General features: G+C 32.9%; 1 protein-coding gene across 1 annotated transcript in view; it reads left to right on the top strand.

Moving 5' to 3' along the window:
* NRXN1 (neurexin 1) overlaps positions 1 to 26,742 on the top strand; it is a 1,203,402-nt gene that overhangs the window by 99,315 nt on the left and 1,077,345 nt on the right. Inside the window, exons 2-4 of the mRNA XM_052649572.1 lie at positions 14,955 to 14,972; positions 18,257 to 18,286; positions 19,047 to 19,058. Of these exons, the coding sequence (XP_052505532.1) occupies positions 14,955 to 14,972; positions 18,257 to 18,286; positions 19,047 to 19,058 (60 nt within the window). The remainder of the gene's footprint in view (positions 1 to 14,954; positions 14,973 to 18,256; positions 18,287 to 19,046; positions 19,059 to 26,742) is intronic.

Raw genomic sequence — 26,742 nt, 5'->3', positions numbered from 1 at the left:
GAGGGGGTGGATTTAGTTGATTAATTATTTTTGATCATTTTCCCCAAACCTTTCTATACAGGAATCTGTCAGCAAGAAAAACTAGAATTTCAGATTCTTATTTAAAATTCACATGAAAAGAAAACACAAATTTTAGTCAAGTTTGTGTTATTATCCTTATTTAAGAAGTATATAGCTTTGGTTTGATTTGTTAGTTGAAGTCCACTTTTCAGGTAACTTTGCTTATTATTGATACCGTTCAGTTTGGACTTGTTTTCAAAGTTGGGACCCAGAGGTAATTTAACCAAGGTTTTATCATCTTTTAGGATAACAATGGACTTTTTTTTTTTTTTTAAATCTGTTAACCAGGTAGTATTGTCGATGTGTGGCAAAACCAATACAATATTGTAAAGTAAAAATAATAACAATAATAATAAATTTTTTAAAAAAATTCTAAAACTCTAAATTTCAAATTGAAACTCTATAGCTCTAAATATAATTGCATTTTAAGTTCATTGTTTGTAGAAAGATAAATTCAGACAATTTCAGAAGCCATAAATGGGGTTAAATAGCAAATAGGAATTAATTATATTTCATAGTATACTATATTTAAAGCTAGGCCTTATATAGTAATGCCTTGATAGGAAAGTCACTTAAAAATTTTAATTGACTACTATATAATTTTATATGGGCTTCTCTCATGGCTCAGTAGTAGAGAATCTGCCTTTGATGCAGGAAACACAGGTTCAGTCCCTGGGTCAGGAAGATCTGCTGGTGAAGGAAATGGCAATGCACTCTAGTATTGTTGCCTGAAAATCCCATGGACAGAGAAGCCTGGTGGACTACAGTCCCTGGTGTCACAAAAGAATCGGACATGACTTATTGACTAAACAACAACAAAAAATATGATTCTATACACCGGATACTTCAGTTATTGGTGCTAAATGAGTTAACCACAGAGTGAAAATGTATTCTAATCAGTTGTATATCCCATTGGAACCAGAAGATGTTTATCACATTTACCAGAATAGTATATCTTAAGGTACTGATTAGAAGTAACCAAAGAAAATTTTAAGTTATATATTTCTCATATCCATAATTGATGTAGTTGTTTTGAATTGTTTTAATTGGATGGAGTATTTTAGTTTAGTAACTATACAACAGGTAATATAATGACCAATTTAAGGGGAATCTGAGGTTGAACCAAAATGTAGAGATTGCCACTTATATACCTTTCTGATTTTTAAAGTTTATCTATGCAGAATTGATAGAAAGACTAAACTTTCTTTGAAATCATCTTAAAATGTAATTAATCATATTAATTGTTCATATCCTACCTGATACAAATATGTGAGCTTAACACATTTCATTAAATTAATAAATCAAAAATTTACTTAAATTATGAAAAACACATTTGATCCTTATAAATGTGATCATTAAAATATGTAATTTACTAAAATACTCAATTTTATTAATATCTTACTATATATATCACAAAACATCAGATTATATTTAGGAAATAATGCTCATTTTTTATGGAAGATAATTTTTTAAAAAGAAGCTTCATAATAAAAAGCCATTTTACTGAGACTAACTGCATCTCAGTTTTTCTTAAAACTTATAATAAATAATTGTTTCCTACAGATATGCTGATAAGCCTTCAGAGTAAATGTGATTAATTAGAATTTTTCTAAACATCCATAATGTAGAGGAAAGAACACAGAGTTTGGGGTTTCAAGATCTGATTTCTCCCATTTAGCCATTTTTTCTTCGTTTGTGCACATGCTGAATAACATTTAGTCCTTTCTATTTATTGTGGTGCTAGTGGTAAAAAACCTGCCTGCCAATGCATGAGACATAGGAGATGTAGGAGATGCAGGAAGATCCCCTGGAGGAGGAAATGGCAACCCACTCCAGTATTCTTGCTTGGAAAAACCCGTGGACAGGAGATCCTGACAGGCTACAGTCCATAGGGTCATGAAGAGTCAGACACAACTAAAGTGACTTAGCACAAAACATATTTATTGCTTACTTTGTGCCAGGCACTGTGCTAAGAACTACGTATAGAGTGGTAAAGATAAACAGTTATTATCTGCAGTATTTTAATAGTTATTTTATTTTTCAGTGGTCTTGGCCACATCATCATAATAATAAGATTGCACAAGCAGTTTAGTGAATTTAAGTGATGGTCATTGTATTCTGCTGCATCTCCATGACTTCATCATGATTATTATCATCACTGTCTGCTTAAGAAAGGATAATCCATGGAGGGTTTGTTTGGAAATACCCAATGAATGAATCTCGAACTGCCTCAAAATGATGTTTTAATGGAAACTAATACTAAATGCCTGCCATTTACTTTGCACAAATAAAACTGCTTCCAGTTGTTAAAGTCCCTTAAATCTGATATAAGAATAAAATAAAAGTTGGCTTTTTGTGGCAAATAAATCCTGCCTATAAAATAAATTTGGTCATTCTCATCACACATTACTAGTTTCATAAAAGCCAAGCAGGAAATTAAGATAGGAAATTAATTACTCACTGAAACATTTATTAAGCAACTCCTGTGTGTACACACCATGCTAGACACTGAACAAAAAGAAGATGAATAGAAAAGGCACAGCTCTTAAGCAACCTACAATTTGTATAAGGAAGCATTAATTATAATATTACCATGGCTAACATCATTAACCAGGTATTATCTATACATAAAATGCTTTATAGTCTGTTATTATTAAATAAGTGGTTTTACATTTTTTCATTGCAATGAGCTCCAACTTCTTTATGAAACAAGTTCAACAGTTAGCAAATGAGAAAATTAAAGAAATGCTAGTCTATGTCTGACGCAGGATACAGCATGCTTGGGGCTGGTGCATGGGGATGACCCAGAGAGATGTTATGGGGAGGGAGGTGGGAGGGGGGTTCATGTTTGGGAACACATGTAAGAATTAAAGATTTTAAAATTTAAAAAAAATAAATAAATAAATAAAAAATAAAGAAATGCTAAAAAAGTGTCTAGATTCCTAAAACTGATTTGTAGTGAGAGCACCTAGAAGGATCCTAACTCCAAGGTCATTCCGCTTTCCAGTTCCATCTTCAGGAAGAATGAGATGAAACATTAAAGTATTGCATGTTGTCAATAAATGGCTAGATTTTCGAAGGATTTCTAGTTTCTTAAAGATTCAGTATTATTTGTTCACTATGAGAATTAGTTCAATTTTTTTTCTCTTTATGACTGTTTTTATTTATGTTTACGTACTTTAAAATGCTTAGTTTAATTTTTGTTAATAATAGAATGGGCTTCCCAGGTGGCGCTAGTGGTAAAGAACATGTCTGCCAGTAAAGGAGATGTAAGGAGACCTGGGTTCCATCCCTGGGTTGGGAAGATCCCCTGGAGAAGAAAATGGCAACCCACTCCAATATTCTTGCCTGGAGAATCCCTTGGACAGAATAGTCCAGTGGGCTACAGTCCATGGAGTCACAAAGAGTTGGACATGACTGAAGCGGCTTAGCACACAATAATAGAATAGAAATAGGCTCATTTAAAATGGCTCTCAGTATCCATCCAGAATAATTTAAATTCAACTTTAAGAGAAGCATATTAACTTAAAAAAAAAGACTCAGTAAAAAAAAGGTGACTTTTCTCTTTCCATTTTGTTTGTGAGCATCACTTGCCGCATTGCACGTTTTGAACATAATTTACTTCTGACAGCTATAAGGTCCACATTTCCCAAGCTGCTTCCCTGAGCTACATTTGCCAGCAGGCATTAGCCATTCTAAGTATTCTACATATTGTGCAACGATGCAGCTAGTTTTTTTTTTTTCCCCTTGTTTTCTTAGTTGTTGTAATATCAATATTCTATTAAGTTTTTGTGTTACACACACACACACACATAAATAGAGAGAGGGAGCAGGGGAGGAGAGTACAGGTGAGTTTTCCTTAGTATTACAAGATCTAAAGTAGTACTGTCTTAGTTTGGGCTGCTGTCACGAAGTTCCATAGACTGGGTGTCTTATAAAAGCCAGAAATGTGTTTCTCACCATTCTGGAGACTTGATATCTGATATCACGGTGCTAGGTTCTGGTGAGAGTCTGCTTCCAGGTTGAAGACTGCTGACTTGTTGAATTTTCACATGGTGGAGAGCAGAGAGGTGAAGCAGACTCGCTCATGACTTTTAGGGTGCTAATTCCATTCACTCCTATGACTTTATGCAACCCTAATTTTCTCCCAAAGGCCCCACCTCCTAATGTCATACTAAGAAGTAGGGTTTCAGTATATGAATTGTGGGGGGGACACAGACATTCTGTCCATAACAAGTACTGAGTCAGGATGCTATTCTGGTTTAGCAACATATATTTTCTTCTTTGAAATAAGATCAATCTCTGGTTACGTTGGATTATCTCTTTGAAGCCATTCTAATGCCAGGGGCTAAATTTAGATGTCAGATGATCTCAGAACCCTTTGGAAATCATCTATCCTTGTCAATTCTTTTTATTACCAGACAACAGACAGATCTAGATTAAATGTTTTTCTTTAAGATATCGAGACTATAAATATATTTTTGTTTCCATTCTTATATTGACTCATTTTCTTTACTATTTAAAAGTGGAGATTGTATATCATGAACCAATCATAAAGAGAGTTACTTTACTATATTAAAATGAATGATTTTAATTTTGCAATCAGCTACATTCTATAAATACTGAAAATAGAGTCAACAGATTCACTCTAAATTTATATGTTCTTCTTTTCCATTGTTTATATGAAACTTTTCATCTATTGTTTCATCTCTTAGATGTTTTTGTCACTTTTTTTTCCCCTTCTACTATGCCACAATTAATGCTTCCATGTTCAGGGTTATTTTTCTATTCTTCCTATTCATAATTTTTATTTCATTACTCTTTGGTGTGTTCATTGTCACGTCATATCCTCTTAACAGGATTTTGAACTTTTGTAGAATTAACTAAAGCTTTGAGCTGCTCCTTTTATATTCCCTGTCTCTCCTTTTCTCTCCTGTATTTCAGTGTTACAGACATGTTATTTATCCCATCAGTTTAGTTTCCCTTACTATAAGAAACCTATTTATAGGAAGGGAAATCTTTGACATATAATATAGTAGAATTCATGAGACTGTGAGATGGAGGGTACTTTTTACTAATTTGAAAACTGTTGCTGTTATTAAACTATTTGTGTAAAAAGCATTTTCATAGGGATACAGATAAAACCTATGACAATAAAATTAAATGACCTAATGAGGAATATAGAGAAAAATATTGATGTTTAGAAAGGAACTTATGAATTGAAGTGGTTATAATAGCATTGTATTGCTATACATTCAGAAGCAATATCTTATGAATTATAACTTGATGAGACTCTTTTGAAAATTAAATCTTTATCTTGGAAGTGGTTTGGATTAAAAAGAAATGTTTTCATTCCAGTAATCAGAAAGCAGTTTATATAAATGTCAAGAAATAATATCATATGCACATTATTCCATTAAAAAAATAAAATGAACTGTTTTGGAATTAATGTTCAAATTGGCTCTACTAAAGTCCAAAAAACAAAAAAATACTTTTTATCTTTTGGCATGTTTTCTTAAGCAGTGGATATCCATTTTAGAAAAAGAAAAGATAGGGAATTATAAGGCTACCCTAAAAGCTTGTGTTTGTAGTGATTTGATTTTATGGATAAGTAAATCAACAGATAAAGGAAAGATTATTCAAGCTTATGGCTCCTTCTTCAATGTGGAATTGCATTCATATGGGTCTACTTAAGTACTAGACATTAACCCAAAACAGTTATATATATGGAATCTTTAGTCATACAAAATTTGTTGTACCTATGAAAAAACATTTTATTGTTAGCCTATAACATAAAACTGTATTTTGTAAAGAAAGATAGGATTTTGTAGAGCATCTTTAGTTTTTCTTTCTACTTGTCTAATGTTTCAGATTTTAAAAGGTTAGAGCTTCCTGCTCAGTTTCCAGGAGATTTACTATACAGCTTGTAGGTAAAAGAAATAAAAATAGTATTTTTATCAAATTTGCATTTTATAACTAAAATGAAAAGACAAATACACTTTATGTGGCATGTTGATATTATATTGGCTACCCTTCCAAATATTTGACTTGGAATCAAGTAGTCTTTTGTTTCAGATATTTTAAAAGGGAAGAGAAATTTATGTGCTATGAATAAAATGAACACTTTCCTTTAAATTTTAAAGGAAGCAAGAAATTATGGAATAATTCTCTCTTTTATTTCTAGTAGTTAGAGTGCCCATGGGCAAACACATTTACTAACATGGGCCAGCTTTTTGCTATTATAGTAGGGCAAAGATTTTACAAAAGTTTTTTTTTTTTCCTGAGAAATAATTCATTCTAATAGCACAGGGAAAGTGGGTTTTAGGACCTTCTTTTTCTTCAATAAAGGAAATTAAATAGTATTATATTTTTGACTTTATAGAAGTAGCACATAAATGCAATGAAGAAGAAATATTTTCCCTAAAATATTTCTGCTATCTTTCAATAGGATCAAAGAAATTGTGAATATAGTCTCCATAATTTATTGTATTACTTTTAAAAAATTGACAAAATAGATATATTTTAATAATTTTTCCAGGAATGTAGCACCACCTTACTAGACACTTCAGCATGTTGTCCAAATTCTTCATGCTTATTTTCTTTTTAATACAGTTTTTGAAATTTGCAAACTTTTACAAGGAGCCTTAAACTTTCTATATACTCTTGCAATCTTTTACATTCTATTTAGGTATATTAGGCAAGTCATCCAACACACTGAGATAACATAATATAAATGATGTTTATAAACGTACATTTAAAGTGATAAGGCCTACACAGGGTGGGTATATTTTTTATTCTTATTTCTCTTAAACATTTAGAAGAAGTTACTTGAGATCTTTCAGTTCAGTTCAGTTGCTTAGTTGTGTGTGACTTTTTGCAACCCTAAGGACTGCAGCTCGCCAGGCTTCCCCGTCCATTACCTACTCCTGGCTGCTGCTGCTGCTGCTAAGTCGCTTCAGTCGTGTCCGACTCTGTGTGACCGCATACATGGCAGCCCACCAGGCTCCCCCGTCCCTGGGATTCTCCAGGCAAGAACACTGAAGTGGGTTGCCATTTCCTTCTCCAGTGCAGGAAAGTGAAAAGTGAAAGTGAAGTCGCAGTCGTGTCCAACTCTTAGCAACCCCATGGACTGCAGCCTACTAGGCTTCTCTGTCAATGGGATTTTCCAGGCAAGAGTATTGGAGTGGGTTGCCATTGCCTTCTCCAACCTCCTCCTGGAGCTGGCTGAAATTCATGTCCATCAAGTCAGTAATGCCATCCAACCATCTCATCCTCTGTCGTCCCCTTCTTCCTGCCTTCAAATCTTTCCCAGCACCAGGGTCTTTCCCAATGAGTCAGTACTTTGCATCACGTGGTCAAAGTACTGGAGCTTCATCTTCAGCATCAGTCCTTCCAATGAATATTCAGGATTGGTTTTCTTTAGGATTGACTGGTTGGATCTCCTTGTAGTCCAAGGGACTCTCAAGAGTCTTCTCCAGCACCACAGTTCAAAAGCATCAAGTCTTCGGTGCTCAGCTTTCTTTATGGCCCAACTCTACAGCCATATATGACTAATGGAAAAACTGTAGCCTTGACTAGACGGACCTTTGTTTTCTAAGTAATGTCTCTGCTTTTTAATATGCTGTCTAGGTTTGTCATAGCTTTTCTTCCAAGGAACAAGTGTCTTTTAATTTCATGGCTGCAGTCACCGAAATCTGCAGTGATTTCGGTCCCCAAGAAAATAAAGTCCCTCACTCTTTCCATTGTTTCCCTATCTATTCTTCATGAAGTGATGGGACCAGATGTCATGATCTTAGTTTTCTGAATGTTGAGCTTTAAACCAACTTTTTCACTCTCCTCTTTCGCTTTCATCAAGAGGCTCTTCAGTTCCTCTTCACTTTCTGCCATAACGGTGGTATCATCTGCTTATCTGAGGTTATTGATATTTCTTCTGGAAATCTTGATTCCAGCTTGTGATTCATCCAGCTTGGCATTTTGCATGATGTAATCTGTTATTTATAAGTTAAATAAGCAGGGTGACAATATACAGCCCTGGGGTACCCCTTTTCCTATTTGGAACCAGTCCATTGTTCCATGTCTGGTTCTAACTGTTGCTTCTTGACCTGTATACAGATTTCTCAGGAGGCAGATCAAGTGGTCTGGTATTCCCATCTCTTAAAGAATTTTCCACAGTTTGTCGTGATCCACACAATCAAAGGCTTTGACGTAGTCAATGAAGCTGAAGTAGATGGTTTTTTTTGGAATTATCTTGCTTTTCCTATGATCCAGCACATGTTGGGAATTTGATCTCTGGTTCCTTTGCCTTTTCTGATACCAGCTTGAACATCTGGAAGTTCTTGGTTCACGTACTGTTGAAGCCTACCTTGGAGAATTTTGAACATTACTTTGCTAGCGTTTGAGATGAGTGCAATTGTACGGTAGTTTAAACATCTTTGGCATTGCCTTTTTAAAAAATAACATTTCATAAAACATTAAAAAAATTGCATCTGATTGCTTTCTGTTTTCCATGATTGGTTCCAAAGAATGTGATATCATTTTGTCTTAATCTGATATTACTGCATTATATTTAGTAAGCAGAGAATAGAACACCTTGTAAAGAAACCACCAACTTAAAAATATTTTGAAATATATTAAATTATTGGTATTTGACCAATTTTAATCTGAAAATAGTAATTTTATATGTTTCAACCTCAGGTACTATTGGACTAATTTTTTTCAGTCTTTGGAAAAGCAGAATTCTTCATAACAGTCTTCCTCTTGTTGAAATATCCTTCATTTTAAAGATTACTAGATATTTAGTTCATTGTAGGTAGCATTTTAGTGAACTTTGAGAGATTCCTGGAAAATTTTTAATTTTTAATGTACTAAAATTTTTAACATAATATTTTTATTTAGGAAAAATGTTTATTTCTCTTAAAGTTATTTTCAGTGAGTTTTATAAAACTTTAAAATTATGTTAGCCATAAATTGTAAAATATGTAAATATCTTGCATTTTAAACATCAAAGTAATGAAAAACAAAGTTTTGAAGAATTGAAATATCTTTTTAATATTTATTGCATTTTACCTTATGAATTATTTGTTAAGTATGGAAAGGTCCTATGGATTAAAGATAACATGAATTATTTATATTAAATTTTATTTTTCCTTAAATAAAATATGTATAATTGATGGGTCATACAAACCATTTTCAATTTGATTTATACAAATCTAATTTGTTAATCTGTAAACTTACATCAATTTTATATCATATGAACCATTTTCTATTTGATTTATATGGGTCTAATTTATTAATCTCTAAATTTAAGACTTGTTTTTATAGTATCGCTTACTTAGTCATATTTTTGTGCACTATCCCCTTAATTTAACGACAGAATTTTTTTCTGCAGGGAAATTAAATAGCCTTCTCTGAGATCCTAAGTGTAGATAAGTAAAATCAGAAGTATTTGAAAGTTTATTTTAAACATCTCTGTAATAAAATGATTTGTAAAAAAAAAAATACTGTAGACATCTAGCATATGTTAGATAGTTCTCTCCAATGAAAGGTCATTGGTGTCCTTCAGCAGAATTCATCTACTCTATATTTATTGTTGAAGGACACATTGTGGAATATTCTTTGCTGTTACCCACACAAGTCAGAGGATGTTTCCTATTCATTTGCTCATTTAAAAAGTCATCCACTGGCACATCTACAAACCCTCTAGATGGGGGTGATATGTTGAGTGGGTGGGTAGAAGTGTATTTAAATTTATTTTCCCAACTCCAAACCAAGAATTTTCCACCTCTAATTCCTAAACTGTTGTGAGTTTGGACTCTTAGGAAGCGATACTCCCCAGAACCAGCTTTCTTTGGAGAGTTGTGTAGCAATGTTTGAGCTTGGGTGGGAAAGTACACACCCTGATCACTGTTATCTGTAGCTTCCAGATGAAGAAATGTTCATTTCTCAGTAAGCAGTCACACAATAATAATGAGCACACACAATGTAGACTGTGCTCTGTTCATGGTCACTGTGAAATATCTTTCCCTAAGTCTGCTATTATTGTAAATGTAGAAATGTTGACTTCTCAAAGTTTAGATGTAGGGAAGAACTGAGACTATAAAAGCAGGATAAATCCTTGTAATAGGCCCTCATGAAAAGGAAATGCAGTGTAGTTTATGTGTGCTATTTAATATATACTTTAATATGTTCACTAACAATTGTTAAATTCCATTAGGACCATTGAACAGCTTAAACACAAGAATAATCTGCCATATAATTAGGCTTCCTTCTTCCTTCTTTCTCTTCCTTATTTCTTCCTCCATTAAGAAGATGGAAATCAAACACCACAAGTACTTCGTCACAAAGTTGGTACCTGTGTGAAGCAGAAACACAGGCAGTCTCCAACTTATGAAAGTATAATCTCAATATATACATTTATAAATATATTTATTAGAATAAATAGGTAGAAACTCATCTTACATTTCCCAAAGAAACAAGACTGTAAGGCAGGGTAATCTCAGACCATTTCACCAAGGACTCATTAATTCCATATCTTGAATCATTGTATTGTACCAAAAGTACTGAAAGTGCAGTCAGATGTTACCCATAATTTCTTAGGGAAATAGTTTTATAGACCTAAATGTGATGCCAAGATCCTCTCTGCTGCTTCAAGTTGGTTAGATATCCCTCTTTTTACTCCTGAACAGTGACAAGATCGGGAGGGAAACAGAGGGAAAAAAAAAAAAAAGCTTCCCCAGGTGGCTTCTCTCATGCCCTAGGATCAGGATTCCAGGAGACTGAATGGGAGTGCCATTTAGGTGAATTTGAAACAAGTTGCTGAGCCCATCTGTTAAAAAGCATTTTTGAAACTAGCCAAATTCCTGCCCAGATTTTTCTTTCCTTAAGAATCGATAATGGACCTTTATGCTTCCTTTTCTGTTTGTTCTTGCTCTTGATTCTGGCTGGCTTTTCTCATCCTCTAGGTGACTGCCGCACAGATCCACAGAACCAGTGATTTCCTTCATTTCCTGTCCTTGAAGCAGTCCTGCAGTACTGAGGTTTTCTAAAGGCTTTCACTGTTAACACCAAAAGAAAAATAAAACAAAGCTCCATCCTGTGCCACCATGGGAACCAGACTCTGCTATACAGGCATTTGGTTTTCCCAAACGAGGGATGAAATCTTGAAAAATACTCTGAGGGGCTAGAATGGTGAGGGTAGACACTAGCAAGTGCAGGGTATGTTAGAAAGTAAATGAAATTGTATTCTGAATTCCTGCTTCTGCTGGCTAGCACCATCCTCCAGGTTTGCTATTATATACCCTACCAAGGAGGGCATGGGTCTGAGTGGGAACCTTTCTGCGGTAGTGGCAGTTTCGATAGAGAAAAGAAGGAGCCAGAAAAAATGCAGGGAGCCAGTCACAGGCAACTAGCAGAAAAGGAAGGAATCCCAAAAGGAGAAGAGCCTAAGTGGTAGCAGGAGTCTGCTTTGGGTCAGTTTTTAATGTAAAATATAGCATATAAGTTGACTACTGCTTGTGCATTTAGATGAAGCATTTCATATTGCTAAACAAACACTGATTATACAAAAGGAGTTATTTGTGATATTTTATCCCATACTTTGATTCATTCACTTGGCATGATTAAATTTCTGATTTTCTTTACTTTCAAACAAGGACATTTTTTTTATTTATTCATTTTTCTTTTCCTAGTAGTATGCCATTAAGATTATGTGCAAAAACTGTAATAATAAAGTTTCCATCCTTGCCTTCTTATAAGCTGGTGCTCAGTCCCTTCAGTTGTGTTCAACTTTTTGTGACCTCATGGACAGTAGCCTGCCAGACTTTTCTGTCCATGGGATTCTCCAGGCAAGAATATTGGAGTGGGCTGTCATACCCACTCCAGGGGATCCTCCTGACTCAGAAATTGAACCTCCATCTCCAGCGTCTCCTGCATGTCAGCATACAACCATTATTCATAATTTGACTGATATTCTATTACTTGATTTCTATATCTGTGAAGGAAATATGTCTTATCTGAGAGAAAAATAAAATTTAAGTTATATTGTTCATGATTTTCTATTTAATATTTTCACAATCAAAAGCAAAATGAAAGACTGTGATCTTTATATGTGGCATGGTAATCATAGTAAAGCTGATTACTAGAGACACAATAGGATTAGGTGAGCAGCATTTAGAAGCCATGGTTTTCTGCAAACCCAAGAGCTTTTCCCTAACTTGACAGTGTGTGCAGGTAAGGCTAGATGGAGTGCTTTCTGCCTTACATTAAAGAAAATATGCTGCTTTAGCCTTACATGGTAGCATGCCAGTTTTAGCATCTCTCTGTTGCTCCTCAAAATAGTATTTGGTTGCAAAGAGAAATCAAAAGTTGGTGTTATAAGAAAAACTTTTCTTTTCAAACTTGATATTGTTTGTTTAGTCCAAAAAACAGGTAGAAAAGAAAGAGAAAAGGATAAAAAAAATACATGGATAATGACTGTAAATGCTAGAGTTTTGACCATTTATATGTAGCTACTTCCAAACCAAAATAACCTAAAGATCATCTGTAGATTAACAGGTTCTACATCAACTAAAGCCAGCAAATGGATACCAAAGGGGTAAAATAGATTGAAACAAAGACAAGTTTTTTTTTTTTCCAATCCTATAATTGAATCTGAAAATATATAGAAACTCAAGGAAAGTCTGTTCTAAGCCAATTTGTCCCTTCTTCTTTAAATAAGAGTTAATACATTACCTTTCCTTTCACTCTAGTACTTCTGTAAAAAAAATCTGAGTCTTACGAGAAGACTATTTTTGTGAACATGATCAAGTCAAGATTTGATTACACTTTGGGCATGACTTGGATTTGCATAACAGAAGTTCCTTTGGTTAAGCCTAGTTCTTTGTATTAGTAAGAACTTGGAGAAATGCCTTATGACTAGACAGGATCAATGGTATTGCCTGTGGCCCTGTGCCTTAGTTAACAGTGGAAAGAGAATGCACTTTCAGCTGACTGACTGACCTTAATTTTGTCAGCACACCTTCCTTTCCTCATATCCTATGAAGCCCATGTATAAAATTTTTGTCATGGCTGATTCTGTTTCATTGGTTTGTTTTCATTTTCCTTTCTCTATTAGACTTCCATGCAGCACTTTACCAAAATCCCTTTTGGGAACTGTCCTACTCATGACTGTATTTGCTTAGTAACTCTCCTCTAAATTCCCTGATTTTGTCGTTTTACTCCACATATTTAATAAACATCGAAAAATGAGCATCTTAAATGGAAAATAGAATTTCAAAGGATATCATTATAAAACCAAAGTGTATCCTAAACATTAAAATATCTATATCTTTATATGATTCTCAATATAAAGCAATAAAGCAAAAACTTAATGTTTGTGACCATGTCATATCCAAGTTGCCTTTGAAAAGTAATGCATTCTGATTCCTTATTTGGTAGATAGGAAACCTAAATCAAACAGCAAATGACTGTCACATACCAATTATTTCAGTCATTAAAAAAAACTTTTTCTTTTAACATGAACTGTAGGAAATGAACTACTTTGTATAGGTGTAATTGTCTACATTTATCCATGTTCTATTATGCATTAAGGCCACGTCAATAAATGTAGCTGTGTTGATATTTCAGTTTCCACTTAATATATTTTAAACAAAATTGATGATTTTTAGTTCATTAGTAACTTTGACTATTAAGTAGCTGTTTGTTGAAACCTTTAAAATGGTGCATTTGCAGTTATTTTTTTTCTTTCAACTTAACAGCATTTACTATTATCTTACTTTTTATAAATACTTTTCATCATGTACCCTCTTTTAAAAGCACAGCTAATTAAATATAAGAATACGACAAGAAATGTCAACATAGATATGCTTATTGTTGAAAACTTTTTCGTAAGTACCAAAATATTGCTCTCACCCTAGTGCCATAAAACAGTTTTTCCTTCCATTTCTTACCTAGATCCCAAGCCCTGTGTCTCAAATAGTACTTGAATTGCCTTATAGATATTAATAGTTTTATATTGCATACACTTACATTGATTATGTGTAGTTAAGACGTGTAAAATCTGATTATATATGTTTATATATACACATATGGAAATATACTGAATATATGAAAAATTTAGGTATTATATAGATATATGGACAAACAAGGGAATTTCACCCAATATTATCAGTATATTAACTACATTCATATTCACACCCTAAACAGATGTACAAAGTGAATAAATCATTGTAAGCTTTGTCTTATGAACAGCTATCAAATGAATTTCTCTTGTAATGATTATTTTTTCTACTTTATATTTTTGAAAACTGCAATAAACTATTGTCATTTGTGAACAAGTATGAACACATTATAAACTAAATAAATTACAGATTTTAGGTACATAAATTTATGTTGTGTTTTTTAAGGAAATAAATTTATTAGAAATATTTCAAGGCCATGATGTAAATAGATTACATATCTGATAGAATTGGAATATCTTTAAGTGAAATTTAATGACTACTTGTCATGAACTTTCTTTTGTCCAAGTAAGTCAAAATTAAAAGTAGAATCTTTTAGAACCGTTATAAAAAAGCTTTAGAAATAATTGCTAGGATAACTGTGCTAGCAACATAGAAGAGTTCTGTATGTTTTGCACAGGCCAATGAAAGACTTTGAAAACTCCTTGCTCAGTACCCAGCAGTATTACTGAAATTTTGTCTCATATTCCTTAAATGCTGCCAGTGGGAGGGAACCTGCTTCCTGTGATTGTTTTTTTCCCCTTTGAATGGGAGCGATGGAGCACTTGCATGATGTGTTTGGTGCCTTGCATGAAAAAGACATGCAAAGGCAAGGTCTAGTCTGCATGCTGCTTAATGAATGTTTTTCCTTTTCTCTCCCTCCTTGTCATGTGCTTTCAGAAGACAACAATGTGGAAGGTGGGTGCTTTCTACTTTGTTTTCCAACTCTCATTTGCTTTTTATTTCTTAGTAATAGTAGAGTACATCTTGAATGTAGACGGTAAGTTGAACTTCTGAGTATTTGCTGATTTCTGGATTGTGTATCATTTTTCATATAGAACACACACTTTCAACTCCCTTCAGCCCCAAGTGTTATGAAACCTCTTCAACCTTAACTCCAGCCCTTGATGGACTTCAGCATCCCATATAAACCTTAGAATACTTATTTCAGTGTTCTCCATGGAAAAATGACACAATCTTGCTTCTTTTATTTTAAATGAAAAAATATATCTTTGTGGTTTCCGAACCCAGTGCATGAGTCTCCATTTTTTTTTCTTGATCAAAATGATTTCTTTTGTAAATTTTGAGTATTATTATATCATCTCCAGCCCATTGGTTTAGTTTCAAATAATTTGATTTTTTAAAAAACACAAAATAAAGTATAAGAGGCATAAATTTAGATTAAAAATAAGCCATTGGTTCATGGAAATAAAAGCATTCAGCACTCCAGCATGATTACTGGTAAGTATATTTGTAATATTCTATGTCTGTTAAATAGAATTATGGTATTTGTTCAAGGTTTTCTAAAATTATCAAGAGCTTTTGAGAAAGCTATACATTTTTCCTGTTGAATTCAACAAACTAAAACATGTTTCAACATCTTTTTTTAAATTGAAAAAAAATAGTAAAATATAGTTGATTTTCTATGTTGTGTTAGTTTCATATTTCAACATCCTTACCTTTAAGGAACTTAAATGCATTAGTGCATGTGCTTTAAATGAATATGTAAAGGATAAAAACATGAAAAGAACTAGGAAGTGCAAAGAATTGTGAAAGGGAAATTGATGTCATATCACCTTACATAATCATAGCATTAGCAGTTCAGATTCTCTAGAAAGAGTCCCCATCTAATGTAACAGATTAAAATTACTAAAATTTGATGTCTCAAAGAACGATTCATGCTAATACAAAATTGATCAGTAGCAGATATCAGCATATTATTTGTGATTATTTCGTGGATTCTTTCAATTGCTTAGTTGCCGAACATTTGTTTCATAATTTAAGTAAAACAAATTAAAAGTTTAAAAGAAATCACCAGCGAAAAATTTTCCAGGTATTGCTTCTGTAAATGGCATCTTTTTTTCTACAGTATAATTTAAATAGTGTGTGAGTGTACACTTGGTAAAGATATTACCCTTACAGGTCTGACATTGTTCAAAATCATTCTCATTTATAACTGTGCGTGTTATTTGAATTCAAAAGATTGGTTTTTTTTTTAAGTATCTTTTTGGTTTTTTTTGTGTTTCTTTAATCATCCTGTAAAAAGGTCTGTGTTTTTGTTCTTTTCTCTTTAAATCCAGTTGCATTCAAAGGGGCTTTAAAATCAGCTTAATGAGCATGTATGACTCTCTCCTTACACATCTCATGAAAAAAATTGACAAGATTTTCAGAGTATAGGCTCATAAACTATTGTAATAAAGTTTATTCAATCATTGGAGAAGGAAATGGCAACCCACTCCACTACTCTTTCCTGGAAAATTCCATGGATGGAGGAGCCTGGTAGGCTCCAGTCCATGGGATTGCAAAGAGTTTGACACGACTGAGTAACTTCACTGTATTCGATCATAATTTTTAATGTCTATGTTTATAACTCCACTTTGACCATATAGTCTAACTGCCTTGGAGGTAGGGAGTATAACACAAACAATGCAAATGTTATTGATATTTAAAAATTTCTATTCTTACTAAGGTAGTATTAAAAGCCATTAGAGGAATGTAAAAGTTACATCTTGCATAGAATTATTTCCCTGATTTATTTTACAAAAAGTTATGAACTATTGTTAGGAAATGTATAGTAATTTTTAAATGAAATTAAATGAAAAATTGTATAACCTGGGCAGAAAAGCTGCTATTCTTAAGCATATAAAGTATCATGAGTCACCAAAGAATCATAAACTTTTTAAACTGATTGTGATTTTTGTTTTGTTTAAAAATCACTTAGAAAATATAAAAGAAACTAGATTACAGAAACATTGAACTACTGTACTAAGTAATTTTTGTATCATAATTATATGATGATTTGTAATTGTGTCTGCCCCACAGTAATGTGTAAATACCCCTTAAAATTTTAAAGCCATAATATAGGTTATTTCGATACTGATTCAAATAATATACAATGCTGTTTAGCTCAAAGCCTCAAATATATTTTAACAGTGGGAAATGAAATATACATTTTATTAAATTTGTATGTATGCTTTATTTCTCTAGCATTTTCCCATATTCTTGAAATATATAGGGATTGAAATGTAACTTAATTTCTAAATTTAGACTAAAGAACTAGGAATTAATGCTGAAAAGTAAAACATATATTTATAGATAGTGAAATAATTTTTAAAAGAAAATTACTAGTATTCTTTAGAAAATGGGTAGTCTTCAATCTAAAATTGTCAAGGAAGAATTAAAAATAATTTAAATAAACAAAAGGAATTCCATATTCTTTTAGAAAACTATCTTGATGAAATTAATCTTAAATATACTCATGTTAACTCATACTTTAATATTGAAGTAATGTTTAAGTAAAATGTTAAATGATTTTGTTTTCCATGGAAAATTACTTAAGCCTGTTAAAGGTCATCCATTGTTTCTTAAAAAAATTCTAACTTTACAACTGCATGTCTGATGATCTCTTTTACATTTGAACAAGCTTATTCAGTTCCTAACTGTGTCAGACAAGGGGCCATTTCTGCATTATCATTTCAGTGTGACTCAGGATGTGTTTTTCTTTTTTTCATTTAATTATGAAACGTCTCATTTTTTATGAGAGGAAAAAGATCAGACCCAGCCCATGTTTCAGGTATTCCCTTGGGTTTTTTTTTTTTTTAATATAATTTCGTCACCAAAGAAGGCAAACCCTGTGGGGGCAGTGTTCAAAACAGCCTTATCAGAGGGCATGCAGGGCAGATGCAATATTTAAGGGATTGGTTGGATTTTAAGTCATGCTCTTATGCTGTTGAATGCTCCAACTGATACATGGAAGAAATACACAGTGCAGCATATGCAAGTGTTTAAATTGCAGTTCTGTAAGTCTTTGCCCCAAAGCATTCCAACCAGGAGTTGAAAGAATGCTTTTGATTTGCCTCTGTGATACAGACACGTCTCATAGGAAACAAGATGTCTGTCACTGAACATTTTTGTCACTGTGACAACCCTGCCTTCCCATGCTCCCTTGTTTATTGCTGACTGTGCTCTTGTTTCCCTTCAAGGTCTGGCGCACCTGATGATGGGCGACCAAGGTATGGGCTCTGTTCCTTTTCCACTCTGCTTTCAGTGTTTTCTTGTTCTCTAGCCGCTTTCAAACCATTGCTGCAAAGGATGGGCAAATGCTTGCAAGTTATCTGGCTGCAAATAAAATGCATAACTTTGTTCACATTTTTTCGTGTGTTTTTCTCCCCTTTATTTGTTGGTTTGGTATTGGTTTGCTCCTTTGACTTTTATTTTCCTTCATTCTTGCACTATATCTGCAAATAAATGAGACATAAGAACTTGTAATTGAGAGTTTCCATACGTTTATCAGCATATGCAGTTAAAGGTAGTTATAGTAAAGAAAATCAGAGAGCCATTAATATATGAAAGAAGATACTTGGTTTAATGTACTGCACCAAAAAGAGTCCATTTTTCACCCATGCATGGCAGTTTGGGAACATATGCAGACATCTCTGGCTTCTGGCTTCTTGAATGCTGAGTATAGTGTTCTACAAAATCAATACTTTTTCTACCTACAGGCATTGTGTATCTCCTTTTGTGCAGTCTTTTAAAGTGAGCATGGGCTTTCTAATTTCCTTGCACGTATTGCCTTAAAAAAGGCAGATTTCTCAACATGTATTGATTATATCTCCATTTGTTTTCAAACCCTTATTTATACCTTCTTGTATATTTAATTTTCAAAGAGTAGTACATTTACATATATTCATAATTCTTATTGTTGTTTCTCTCCTCTTTATTCTCTTTGTATGGAAACCCTTTCTTCATGGAACCATTTCATCAAATCCATAGGTAAAAGTAAAGGTATTACGTTATTTTATTTCTTCTTAATATCATCTATATGAATAATAGTGTGTCTAAGTTATGCAAATATATTTAGACCTTTTGGCATTAGTAATGGGCACTGGGAGGTAGGTGTGAGTGGTAATGAATATTTTATGAATTTAAGGTAAGAAAAATCCATCAAAATGTTTCCCTCTGTTTTTTCTTGCTCTTTAGAGTATTTTTTTTTTAATGTCAGCAGCTTATATAATTAGCATATTTAAAGATTAGTTACAGGTTTCAGTGTCAGTTTTTGCAGTATCATTTAATGGTAGTTAAATAATGAGTGTAGCCACCAGAAACATATCATCCTCAAATATTTAATTCTGGAATACACCTGCACCAGCTATTCTGCCTAAGAATGTAAGTCAAAGCATGTGCAGTGTTGAAATGTACTGCTGCAGGCTCATCAGGCTGTGGTCTTCTAGATGTTATATAAACATGTTGACTCCATGGTAGCTCTAAAAGGTAGTGTCATAAGAGAGATAAAGGCTCAAGACAAGCCTGCTCTTTCTTTTGTGGATACTAACTTTGTTTTAAGAACATTGTCAACTAGATATACATTTCTGCATCCCTTGGTAAGTCAGGCATGTGTATTCTTTGACAGTATTGGTGCCAAATTTAAAAGCATGCTTAGTTTGCCATTTAGAACCATCCACGTTGTGTTTAATGTTTTCATTAAAAGAAAATAGATGATATGCAGCTGTGGTAAATATAAATATGTCTCATAGCCTTTAACCATTTTTAACTGTGTATGAATGAATGTGCCCTTGGTATCTAGTTTTGTTTTATTTTGGCTGTTTTAAACACAAGCATGTGTTTCTTTGAGTTCTCTGAATCTCTCTTTTGCTCTGAACCTTAATCAGGTGAATTGGTACCAAAGCACACAGTTCTCTCCCTTTACATTAGTGTCATCCAGCAGGGAAGCTTTTCTGTTTAAAAAAAAAAAAGCCCTGAATATGAGTGTAGAAATAAGTAAGAGAGGATATCAAAGTTTTAAATGTGTAACATAGACCTTTAGAAACAAATGTTGTCTGAGTATTTTGAGCCAATAAAAAGAGAACATATGTTATTGCAGTTTGTATTTTGGTCAGCCATTTTGAATAATATAACTTAACCTTATTTTACACTTTCAGAAACCGTGAAAATGACAACATATATCACTTCTTTTAGAAATTTTATGTACCATTTGGGATACTTTTAAAATTCTTTTTTTTTTGAGGCCAAACTACTGTTACTTCCATTTCTGAAGTGGGCATTTTCCCCCAAGTTCCATAGTATAGGAATCAGGCTGACATAGAGGGAAATGTATTTATATTTTATTTTACTAGCTGAGTGAAGTAAATGTATATGTGTTTGTATATGTGCATGCATATATTTGTATGAATGCATGTGTATACATAACTTTCTAAATATACATACACATATATATCAATTACATTGTGAAAAAGTAACTCTTAAAAATAATACTCTAATTATATAACCATTTAACTCTACATATGGAATAATTCATTTTTATGCTTACCTGATATTCATTTTGGTATAATTAACGTTAAATGTCACTTAACTTTATGCAGTTGTATTATGTCAGTCATAAAAGTTTTCTATTGACATGTGTGTCAAAAATATTTTTGCTTTACCAGTTTTCATCAAATTTTATTTCTCAATCAGCACAAAACTATACAGGACAGGAATTTGGTATTTACTTTACATTATTTTTCTGTTAATAGGGCTAGGACACTTCTTGGTGTTAAATGGGAAATGAAGACTTTGAGATGGACTTGGGTATTTTTTAAAACAGTGATCACCTTTACATGTTGGTTAAGCTATATATATATATATATATATATGCATATGCATATATATATAATGAGAAACATGATTTGTAAGTCTGCATTAGTTGCAAATTAGTTCAACAAATCTGCATTCTAGAACAAAAAATCCAGTCTTGACTGTGATGAATCATAAATGAGTGTCAATAAAATAGGGAATGAAAACATGGAAAGAAATGGAAGTGCAGGGAGAGTAGTAAATAGTATGATTAGTGATGGGCATTCAGAAAACATAAAGATAATATGAATCAGGGTCTCCTTTAGGAGGCTATCCTACAAGGCAAGGATAGCCTTGTACCACCTGTTGGAGTAGTCAAAAATGTCTAGAAACTTTACAGTGTAGCCTTTTGTATCAGGTTAAATCCTAGTTGTGCATAAAATGTGTTAAATCTACCTAATCTTAAATAACATAATGCATGGAAAATTCATGTTTGTCAAATCTTCCCATCAAATTTTAATCCTGAAACATTTTTTGGACCCACCGTTTCTCTTTAGGAGTAGTGAATTCAGGTATTCTGGAATAATCATTTGGGAATGAATTAAAATCTTCCTTTATTGAATCCAGAAGCAAAACTAGGTTCAAGAATATTATTGCTATCATTTTGATATATTTTATATGGATTCTTAGGTATTTTCTGAACTTTTAAATGTCTAGTGACAGACAATTGTATTACATTTTGTACATTTTTAAAAGGAACATTTCTTCTGATAACCTCCTTCATCCTCCTCCTCAGGCTTCTCTCTAGAGGTAAGCACTGGTATCACTTTGTGATATATCCTTACACAGTTGATATGGATCCTTCCAAACTCCGTAATTATTTCTTCAGGGTTTGAAAACTGCAGAATTCCTTATCATATTGTATGACAAAAGCAGATAAGTCAGCTGGAGACGTGTTAGGGCTCATTGCTTTGCTGGCAGAATCAAAATGAAAGAAATAAAAACTTTTTCACTCTTTTTGTAGACCATCTTGACTCATATTTTGACTTGGTCATTCTGTTTCACATTTTAGAGTTGACTATTTTTATTTGTTTTCATGTTTTCTAAATGATTGCAGTTAGGAATAATGTTTATTTTCTTTGGGATAACTAAGAGAGATAATATTCAGGGCCAACCAAACTCCTATTGGTTGTGGTTAGATAGATTCAAGCAGTCTTTGTGACACTGTGTTTGCTTTCTTTCTAGGTTTGAAATTTGCCACAGTATTTTTAGGACTATTGACAATATTAACTTTATTTTCCATTCCTTTTGAGAATCTAGATTTATCTATTTGTCTGGGAAGGCAGTTTTTTGCTTGTTTTCTTCTATGTGTATTTAAACTGGTCACTTCATTCTAACAATTGATTATATTTTACTCTAATATTTGAGAAAAATGAATGACCATTTAAATCAGAAAATGTCAAAGAAAGTTACACTGCAAATCCAGCCATCATTGACTGGTTAAATAGCTGAGAAGCATAGGTTAATAATTGTCCATTAAATGATGATCAAAAGCCTATATTTTCCATCATAACAATTATTATAACTGTATATATTTATGTGAATGATTATATATTTAATGTCAACTTTTCCTAGTAGAATGTAAGCTCCATGAGGGCAGGAAGCTTGACTTTCTTTTTGACCATTGTATTTCCAGAATGTCTTTCTTACTTGCCATTCTCATGATTTAAGTATGTGTGTGTTGGGGGTGTATTGGAAAAGGTAGATATAGAGGAGGACATGGAGGGTTTGTGGTGGACATAGTAGAGGGTGGAAAAGTAAAAGGAAACTTGTAAAAGTAACTAGAAAGAATTGTAGCAATAGATTATATTGAATGCTGTCTGTCTCTACACTTCTTTTGTTTCCGATCATATCCTTTTTCAAAGCTACAGTATTTCTTTCTAATAAAATATCATTCTGGTATCACTTTAATATGTCTTAACCTATGAACAGCAATGGTAAAGAAGTAAAAGGTCCCTGTATTTTTGTGTTTGTAGGTTTTCAAAAATTTTAATGTGATTCACTGTCACAGTGGCAAATAATAAAACCGTATTTTCTAACTTTCACTATTCGTGTGATAGCAACACAGGACATTTCCTGAAATTCACATATAATGTTAAACTAACTAATGTGGTTTCCATGAGTTCTGAGTTCTTTTTTTTTAACCTGTATCAATTGTGATGTACCATAAGACTTGTGTTTAAATTGGGTTTCAATTGGGTTAGCATTGCAAGCTTTCAAACAAGCCAGAATTTGTCATATCTGTGATATGTCTTAATGTGATATGAGCATATTTGCTATTCCTTTCAATTGTAAATCCTGCACTATATTTGCAAAATAAGTTTCCATTTGACTCTTCGAAATGTTTATTGTTTGATTATCTGTGTTTCTCATGTTACTAGAAAGCCAAGGTATTACAACTGTCAACCATGTAATTACACATTTTAAAAGTCCCTAAACTTCATTGTGTTAGTGAAAATGACGATCTTAAAATGGAATAACTGTAAAGAAAATGCAGATTTTTCTCATAACCTTGTGTTAATATCTATATATAGTTAGTTCCACTCACCTAATTGATAAGCAGTATCAAAGATTATGTATTTAAAATTTTACCTGTAATGTGAAGCCACAACTAATATTCTATCTATTCTTAAAATAGATTTGGTATTATTAATACTTAGAGAAAAATAACATATTTAGTAGTAGTATACATCTTCTTCTGTTTCCATAATTTTTGTTTCAACTATCATCTTTGTGACTAATTTGTCTGTGAAGTGCAGTTTCCAGTTACCAACGTCATGATGCATGTTTGTTTTATAACTCAGAAATACATTTTACTGTGATATCTGATATAGAACTAATTTAGTTTTGAAAATATCATATCTCTCTTCTTTTGTATGGCTTCTGAAGTCATGTCTCCTCATTTAGCTTCAAAATATCAACTATTCTTCATTGCTCAGAAGCATTTTTGAGTGTTGACAGAATCTTAACTGTATTGAAATGCTTACGTGTGGTTCATTTGCAACCAAGGCATAATTTATTTCTGTTTATTTATTGTGACTTCTATGGTTGCAGTACTAGAAGCTCCTCAGCCACAGAACATGGAAAGACCAGAATTTCACTTCATGAAATAAGATATTAAATGTCTACTTCACTAATGTAATATACTTAGAAGGCTACATGACTGTTTAAAATTTGGTATTTATTTTGCAGTCTTCTTTAGCCTACCTGCCTGTCAGTTCTGAGCACAATGAAGAAAAGCTACTGGAAGAGTAAATATTTCTGTATTACCTCTTGCTGCAATTTAATGGTTTTTATCATTATGTTTTTACTATGAAAAGCCCCAGCACCTTTTTTATATCTTCACTCTTGGTTCTGTGATGAGAAGTTTCCTATTTACATTCTATACACAATTATGACATTGAATAACTGGTAAACTAAATAAGGATTTTGTTAAGCTTGTAGTGGATTAATTAATCCTCATTGAACAGCACAGAAAGGATTCTTCACAGTCTAACAGTTTAAAGAATGAGGTAGTATAAATATAACTTTAGATTCTTTACTGAAATAGATCATAAATAGCAAAAAAAAAATTTTATATCATATTGAATATTAAAAGGATCATTTCTTTTACAAAATAATGATTTTATCTTATTTATCCATGTTGAAATGTATTTTTGTTAATCTGAAGTGAAGTGAAGTGAAGTGATAGTCTCTCAGTCATGTCTGACTCTTTGTGACCCCATGGACTTAGTCCGTGGAATTCTCCAGGCCAGAATACCAGAGTGGGTAGCCTTTCCCTTCTCCAGGGGATCTTCCCAACCCAGGAATTGAACCCAGATCTCCCACATTGTAGGTGGATTCTTAACCAGCTGAGCCACAAGGGAACCCAAGAATACTGGAGTGGGTAGCCTGTCCATTCTCCAACAGATCTTCCCACCCAGGAATAGAACCAGGGTCTCATGCATCGCAGGTGTATTCTTTACCAATTGAGCTATGAAGGAAGCCTAAATTAATCTAGGTTTAAAAAATCAGAATCTTTAGGCTGGTAAGTAGATATTTCTTAACTTGTCTTGGCCAGTGGTTTTAAAGAATACTGTAATTACCCAGGATACTCATTAGCTCATATGCTAAAGGGACTCGAATCTTCAACTAGAATCAGAACTTTGTAGCAGAAAAGAACTTTTCAGATAATCTTTACAAATTGTTGACACTATTTTATTTATAACATATAATGGGAGACATTGCTTATTATGATAGGCAAAACACTGTGGAAATTTTGGCTAAAATAACTGATACAGACTTATCAACTCTAAGGAGACCTTAAGACTTTGCTCCACTTAAACACTAATAATCATGAAACAGGATTCTATCTTCTTATTTTAAAAATAAAGTTAGAGGTAGTGTGAAGGAAACTCCTCATAAAGTATTATATAAGATGCTATTGTTTCTCATTTTGAAGATTTCATTTTAGGGGAGTAAAATATCTTAAACAAAGGACCAGTATAGTGTGATACGTAAGTACCACAGTCATAAGACCTGTTCAAATCCTGCATTTGCTTTTTACTGACCCGGGGCAAATAATTCAGCCTCACATGTCTAAATCTTAGGATCTGTATTATTAGCTAATAAAAATACTCCATTCTCCAGTATGCTGTTACATGACAAATGCAAAAAGAAGTAGAAGATGGTTTCTATCAATGGTGATGCTGAAACATACGGTACAACCTTAAATTAAGTAAATCTGGAAACTAGTAATCTGTAATATGCCCAGGATTTTAAGATGTTATTAGTCTCAAAATCTGCCTATCCTATAAATGCCCTGTTTTTTATGATTCTATGATTAAGTTAAAAATAACTGGGCATCAGTGTCCTGGTGGCTCATACTACAGAGAATAGTGGCACAATTAAGCATGAAAGGTTAATTCTACTTAACCATATTTAGATATCCCTATTTCTCTTTTACATTTTCACATTTCTCTCACATATAATGATGAAGTTGAAATAAATTGTCTTCCCTTTGAACAAATCTAGGAAATCTAGTTTCTTTATATGCTGTTCTTTAAACGCAAATTAATGAACTGAAGGGGTCAGAAAGAAATATTTTCTTGTGGACTGGAAGTACCTCCTAGATAAAAAAATTTTTTATGAATTAATGTTTAGCCTCATTAATAACTTACCAGAGTGATATATGAGTTGAGTTTATACTACTTCGTCACCTGAAGACCAAATTTTCAGACAAGCTAATTAGGGCTTTCTCTTCTTTGATAGGTATCTTTGAGGGAAAAATAACATAATTACCTTGAGATACTAAAATAATTGCCTATACCCTCACATCCTTCAAGATTTTGCTCAAATGGCACCTGAGTCTCAAGAGACTTGTTTTGACAGTCAAATTTAATACTATGATTTGCCCCTTTCCTGAACTCTCTTACTCCAGTCAGTTTATCTCCCATAACAATTATCTTTTAACACACTTTAAAATTTTAGCATTTATTTTGCTTACTGTTTATCATCTGGTTTACTTCAGCAAGAAGATAAGAGAGCAGAGATCTCTGCCCTTATATATCTCTAGAGCCCCAGAACAGGGACTAGGACAAGTATGTATTCAATAATGCATGTTTAATGACTTGCTGACTGATTATAAACAAGTTTATGGAATTTCTTTAAGATTTTACTTTGGATGCTCTTTTTTTCTTTTCCATAATATATCTACTTTCAAATTTATTTCTTCCTGTTTGCTTCAAGATAAATATTCTAATAAAGGAAAAAGAAGATCAGTAAAACCAGGATTTTTCTTCTTTTGAGGACTCAGACTTGACCCATTGGATTGTCTTTGTTCTCGGCCCAGTGTAGG

Source organism: Budorcas taxicolor, chromosome 11 (assembly GCF_023091745.1).
Source record: "Budorcas taxicolor isolate Tak-1 chromosome 11, Takin1.1, whole genome shotgun sequence".
NCBI classification, from domain to species: Eukaryota; Metazoa; Chordata; class Mammalia; order Artiodactyla; family Bovidae; genus Budorcas; species Budorcas taxicolor.
This window is presented reverse-complemented; position numbering and strand designations above follow the sequence as displayed.